General features: G+C 38.6%; 1 protein-coding gene across 1 annotated transcript in view; it reads right to left on the reverse strand.

Annotated features, from left to right (window-relative positions):
* LOC121927983 (FRAS1-related extracellular matrix protein 1-like) overlaps positions 1 to 7,245 on the reverse strand; it is a 161,333-nt gene that overhangs the window by 20,698 nt on the left and 133,390 nt on the right. The window contains 2 exon segments of the mRNA XM_042462124.1: positions 4,614 to 4,686; positions 4,798 to 4,927. Of these exon segments, the coding sequence (XP_042318058.1) occupies positions 4,614 to 4,686; positions 4,798 to 4,927 (203 nt within the window).

Here is a 7,245-nt window from a genome sequence, read left to right on the forward strand (position 1 = left end):
TAGTTGCTATTATATGAAGTTAATGGTCTTTTACATGGGGTTATTGCTATATCTGCAGTAGACTAAGAACCTTAATAGCTAGACTTGAAAAGCAGACAGAGCTTTTCAACTGGTTGCATTTCTTCAGTGGCATTACTCCCTTTGGTATCACCTGGTAAAGATGCCTGTAAAGATATTCAGGGGGGACTGCTTCACCCTCCCTTTCACTGCCTTGCTCATCTGCTCCCCATGAGAGGCTGCCCACCATCTGGCCACATTACTGCTGAGTGAGGTGGCCCTGTGGTCTTGAGAGGGCACTTCAGGGTCTGGTGTGGCTGCTGGACAAGTGAGAAAGAGAGTCAACACCATTTCTCATTCACCTGGCAGCTGCATGAGTCCCTCCGGGTGTACTGCTCCACTGACTCATATACCTCCCTCTGGTGCAACTCCCTAGTGATGTCTCTGCATGCCTTCTTTCACTACAAATCAATCTACAATCCAAACTGAAATTTAAAGTGCTAATTAATCTATGATAGGACAATCTTGGAGGTCTGGCGATATATTCCACCATTCTAGCACCCCTTTGAGCTTCACTAACTGTTTCTGGTTTCTCAAAAATGGTTCTGGGATCTAAAAGAATGTGCAGGTAGAGTTCATATATGAACCCTCTTATCAGTTTGATGGCTTGGTACTAGTTTACCAGTAGAAAGTAGTCTGGTTAAATATATTCATTATCTTTGATGGCTGACAATTCCCTTGGTAGTGGGGTGAGGAATCTGTTTTGGGTTTTAGTTGAAACTCCCAAGAAGCTGTTGAAGGTGTTGAAACACATCCCTAAAACACCTTGTGTAGCTAATTTAAAGTTCAGACTGAAAGCAAAAGCACATGGAACAGACTCTCCAATCATATGGGAGCCAAGAGCTCCCATTGTCATTTATGCACAAATGTTGCATTATGGTGAAATTAAGGTATGCTGATATAGTGTTATAGCTCACAGTCTGAATGAACATGACCCCATTTCTAATCTCATCTCTACCTTAAACTCACTAGGTGGTCTTAAGCAAGCCATTATTTAGACAAGTCATTACTTTGATGTCCAAAGTATGTCAACGATACCACTGGTATGTCTTACAGGGATGGTGTAAGAACTGATAAGATACAGTATATGAAATGCACTTTGACTATTCACAGTATAAAAAGAATATTCACAATATATAGCTTTTCCAGGATGGCTCTTGCAGGTGTGTGTTGAAGGTTAACTTATTTTAAAGTAAACAGTGAGAGAATGCTTGAACTGCCCAGTGCCTTGGTACATTTTTGGTCATTTTAAGTGTGTGATTTAAGGAATGGTGCAGATCAAACAAACTGTGATCAGAGGAAAAATACTCCCTAAACTACCTTTTCAAATTATTAATGTTCTCTTCTTTATATATTATTATGGTTTTAAATGAAGAATAAATTTGTTTTAAAGGTTCCATTCATTCTTTCACTCTCAATTGATCACTGTATTATTTCATCTGCCCAAAAGTGTTGCCTGGACATGAAATTATCTTCTATATTATTTTATCTGTAAACCCTATATAATTCATGGGGTTGCCATAAGTTATCAGACAACTTGAAGGCCCACATACACATGTACACACATAAGCAGAAGATTACCTTGTCCTCTAAACTCTTGGATAGCAGCTACTATAGAAGGGTAGCTATTGACATCTCTGTTTAAGAGGAAATGTTGGATTTGTAGACTATATTTTAAAAGAAGGTGGAAAATTTTATGAACAAAAAATTAGATTGCTATTGTTCTTGCTTCATGAAACTATTTTATGGATGCTAGGCTCATGACATGATCACTAAACAGATGTAGAAAATAAACTAAAGCTAGAATATGTTCTGGGTATTACAAATTTGGGTATATTTATTACTTGGAATATTAGGGCCGGTACAGACAGACACTAAAAACCGTCTTGTGGATGGCATGGGGGCATGGCATACACATGACGCACGCCCTGATGCCACCCAGAAGCCACCTAGCTGCCCACACGACGCTCTGTTGAAAAACCGCTGTGGTGGTGGAAAGGGTGACTTTTTTTCTTCCCCCAAAAGGAATGGCATTTTGCTGCCTCTTTTGGGGCCAGAAAAATGCCAGATTGGGGTCACAGTGGGTGGTTGCTGCAGCCTCGATCCAGCAATTAAAGGGGAGGCGTCAAACCACCCCTTTAGCGCTATCTGTACCATCCCTTAGCAAAATTTTTAAAATGAGTTTGTCTACATTGCTACTCAAATATCTCTGGATTTACATAGTGGACGTCACTGAAATTAAGTATTTAGGGTAATATTGATATACAGTAATAGGATGGATGCTTTACTCTGAATATAGTATGTTTTCTTAGATATTTATTTGTATATATCATCAGGTTTACTTTCATAAAATCAATATTGTCATGAGAAAATTTATATGGGGGTCTTTATCATCCCATTTTTCCATTCAAAAAGATGCAACAGCCATTTTTAGAAAGTGAATTTAATTTTCCAGATTTGAATTTCTTATCATCAGGCACATTGCCAAACTTGTAGTAATAAGTGGAAAATATTGCCCAATTCAGATACACTTCCTTGGGCAATTTTAGAATCAACTTCCTTAGAACCTCCATTTGGATGGGCTGCCTTAGGTTCTGTTTATTTATGTAAGGGAGGGAAAAGCTGTGCCCCCTTAAATTTCTACTGACAGGGTGGTATGGTGTATAATATCTTGTAAATCACAGTTTGAGCTATATGGTCATGCTAAACTAACCCTATGGGATAATCTAATACTTTTTTATTTTTATGAAAAAAAGAAATTAAATTTAGGACTTGTTATTTGAATCACTTGGTCAGTCCAGACCAAGAAGTTTTATAAACTGAGATAATTTTTAATTTTTTTTATCTCTATAAATTTACCTATGGAAAACTTACCACAAAAACCAAAAGCAACTTGAACAAGCTTAAATAATTTTATTTATTTATTTTCTAGCTTAATGGAACAGTCACTGGCATGGTTCCATACTTAATACTTGCAAAAGAATCCATGTTTTTTTCCTGCACCACAAGTTGGATGACAATTGAAAACATCCTGTCAGAATTTTAAGGCATCTACCATCATTTTCCATTGAGCTATTGCTGCCTCCATATTTTTACTTCTAGTGAGTTCCCCATTTGGAATTGTCACTTGTCACAGACTTGTCACTGCAACTTGGACAATAACCAAAATCATACTGTCAAATTTTGAGAGATCTAGCATGATGTCCTGATAAGGTATACAGATGTTCTTTTTTATTATAATAGACTAGCTGATATATATTTAGCATAGGTCAGGTCATATTAATGTTCCAAAAAGATTCCATGGAACATCCTGTTTTCTCCAGCCTACTTTTTTAAAACTTCAAGTATCTTGCCAGCATTGTTTCATTTTAAATCTCAGGAATCTTAATAGCAGTGTTCACAGAAACTTCTCCCATTTTCTAGCCCTTAAAAACCAACAACAATCTTACTCAATGAGTTATGGTAGCTCCAGTTTTTAACTTCTGTGAGCCACCTTATTTGCAATTTTAACTTGAAACTGGTCATTATAACTCGGCTGACAACTAAAAAGCCTCTGTATCATTGTGAGATATCTAGTACATTAAAAAGATATATAACTAAAATGAAATAGCCACAAATAATATCATTTGTATTATAATTTGAACTGTTTGTCTGTCTGTTACGCTGTACAAATGGATGTGCTTGATAACATAGGCCTTGTCTGCACAGACCAAAGGGCCCATTTCTCTGCCATACGGGAATTGTTCTGTTTGGATGGCACATGTCCCAAACCTCAGTCCTTGTGGGGTGAGTCTGGATGACATCCAACATGTTCTGCATCAGAACTGGGGAATAACTCCATTAAAATGTCTTTTTAAAAAAAATATACCTGTCACTGTAGATCTCCCAGGAATATCCAGAGCCCTGTGTTTCCATGCTACAGCAGCTGTCTACACAGGTGTCCCACTAAGCCACCCAGCACATGCACTGCTAGTGTGGGTTGCTTACTCTCAGGCCAAAACAACACACCCTCCCATGTGACTGTTGCTGGGCGTCTCATCCAGATATCAGAAGTGAGCAACCTGCAGTGGATGTGCTGGGTGGTTCAGTGGGATGTCTGTGCACAGTTGCAGTGGGACATGGACAGAGGGCCAGGTAATGGGGGCAGGACAGCTGTGGGACCAGGATACAGACCTGTGCAGACAAGGCCATACTCTCCAACATGGTGTATTATCTAATGGACCCAAATGATGACAGTTTTGGATCAAGCGTATCAACAAAATCTATACACTTTGGATTTCTGTATTTTTATTTTATTCTGCTGAACCATGTTCTGAATAAACTTTAAACAAACTTGGTATTTTTGTGCAAGTCTAAGACTGATCAGCAAACTTTCAGAAAATTGCTAGTGCTTTGTTTAATTTGCATGAAATGTGGCCTCAAAGAAATTGTAGGAACTGTAGGTGCTAGCACTACTCCATTTGCCATGCAAATTGTGAGCAAATTCATCAGCATCAAACAACAAATGGTAATGCAGGGTAAATTTGTTTGTAAAGCTATAAAACAAGTTGGCTTACCGGGATCAAACTGTATCAGTTTTGCTGTACTATGTTTGAAGTCCAAGCCATTTCTAGCTGACCCTTCTTGGACCTTAAAAACAACAACAAACTATTAATCAGCAGAAAAATATAGACTATATGTCTTGGCTTCTTGTTGAGCAGAAATTAATAGAAATTTGGACATATTTGAAGTATATCTTACCTTTATTCCAACAAATGTTGGCTCAGCACTCCCTCCATTCCTTAGAATTTTGATAGGAAGAGACCCAATGTTTTCACAAATGCGATAACATGTTTCAGCCAGTTCTATACGAGACCATTTTATTTCAAGACTAAAAGTGAAACAAAAATTTTGAAACGTTACAAGGCAAATACTAAGATCTTCTATGGCTATCATTAAAAGGAGTTCCACCATTATATAAAGAATTTAATACTTGCAATAACCAGCACTTGTAAAAGTTACTTTTGGGGATTTGAATAACCAAGGCATCATGACCAGTAGCTCTGGTAGGGATGTGTCTATGACAGGGGTTCTGACCAGGGAATCTGACCAGGGCAGGGAAGCCTCTGTGGGCCGACCAGCTTCCTCCCCCACCATCATCTGGGCTGGCCTAAGTGAGTTGGGAAGCCCCATTAATCAAATAACAAGAAGCCGCAACAGAAAAGCTGTGAGTTGGCTTCCAGGCTCTATTTTCATATGCAAACTGTGGAGATTATCACATGGGGTAAAGGACAGAATGCTCCCATCCTTATCCCATCCTTATGGCGCGATCGCATGAAGATTTTCAGATAACGTCTGTCATTATATCGTCCTGAAATCATTGTTACTGCACAATTGCAGTAAGATTTTCAGACAACATCATGCATATCCCAGCGTTTCCCCATCACTGAAAGGCCATGGCCCTGTCACTTTGTATTAATAGAAACTCCTGCTAATACAATGATGGGTGCCACTGATGGAAGAAGGACAGGATAAGGCTGGACGTGATAAAGACGACTTCAGGACAGGGTAAGGATGGAAGCCATCCCTCTTTACCCTAGGTGATAATCTCTTCATGTCCCACACTTAGAATACAGCCTACCAGCAATTTTTTAGTTGTTTTAAGAGCAATAAAGCTTTATCTTAGTAGGATTTAAAATTGTTGTTTTCTTTTGCAGTAGGCATATTAGAATATATGGGATGAAAAATGGGGAAGTGTTATCCAGAGTGAAAACAGAGAGCTGAGTCCATGAAGGCATAGAAAGAAATCCCATGATGTAGCTTGAGTAAAGGTGGAGAGCGAAGCTGCAAATTTAGTGGGGGTGTCTTAGTGGACTCTCTTATAGTCCACTGTGTTAATGGCTGATAAGGAAAATCCATTGCACTGGTTGGGTGAGATAACACAAACAAAGTTTTGTGAGGTCTATCAAAAGAGAGAGAAGACAACAGGGTCTATCAGTTGACTGCACTGATGAGGATGGTCTCTTAATAGACCATGCCAGAAGATACAGGGCTGCTTGGCTGCAGGCAATCCCCAGAAAAGGTGATTACATTATATTTATGCTGGTTTGAACAGACAGAGAAAGAAATAGAAGGAAATTTTTATTGTACTGTACAGTCTTGTTGAAAGTAGCATTTTCATGGTTCACAAAACTTGAGAGAAAAAAGCATTCTTCATGTTGAACAATCCCACACTTGTGAGGCTTATAAGGGATTTCTGAGAAATGCACATATTTTAGAACAATCAAAATACAGTGGGCCCTGGTAGCCACAGGGGTTTGGTTCCAGGATCCCCCCTCCCTGTCAATACCAACATCCATGGATGCTCAAGTCCCATTATATACAATGGGGTAGTAATCCTGTCTCTTATATAAAATAGTAAAATCAAGTTTTGTTTTTTGGATTTTTAAAAAAATATTTTCAAGCCATGAATTGTTGCATATGTGGATGGAGAAGTCATGGATACATAGGGCTGAGTGTATGCATAATTGGAAAAAAATACACACAAAAAGGCTTTAGTTAATGGGGGAAAGTTGTATAAATGAAATAAATTACACAGATAAATGTTTATATGGGGGGGGGAATAGTAAAAATAGTGCTAACTGTGCAGGACCCCTCACAATCTGATGTGAAACACAGGAACAAAATACATATGGGGTTTTGAGAAATTCAATGAAACTGAGAATGGGGGATTTTTGCTTATTTATATAAGAACAGCTCAGGCACCTGTCTTACAATGTGCCTTTTTCCTATTCCCTGTCAGATGCATAGAAAGGTAGAGGAAAAGGGAGATAGCATGAATAATTGCTTTCTTTATGCAATGACTGCAACTTAGACTTAAATTAATTTATGTCGATATTACATTAGAGACAATTCTTGTACTATGACCTCCTTGATCAAGGATATATTTGCCATTATACCTTGCATTTGTTGCTATGTGCCTTTTAGTTGACTCTAAACTATGGTGACACTATCCTAGGCAAGATTTCTTCAGAGGAGATCTGAAATTGTCTTCTTCTTAGGGTGAGAGACACTTTCTCCAGGTCACTCAGTGGGTCTCCATGGATGAGCAAGATGTGAATCCTAGCACCCCAGAATCCTTGTCCAACACTTAAACCACTACATCACACTGACTCTATACATGCCTAAATAGTGTATTGTCCAGCTGGA

The sequence above is a fragment of the Sceloporus undulatus genome, chromosome 4 (assembly GCF_019175285.1).
Source record: "Sceloporus undulatus isolate JIND9_A2432 ecotype Alabama chromosome 4, SceUnd_v1.1, whole genome shotgun sequence".
Lineage (NCBI taxonomy): Eukaryota > Metazoa > Chordata > Lepidosauria > Squamata > Phrynosomatidae > Sceloporus > Sceloporus undulatus.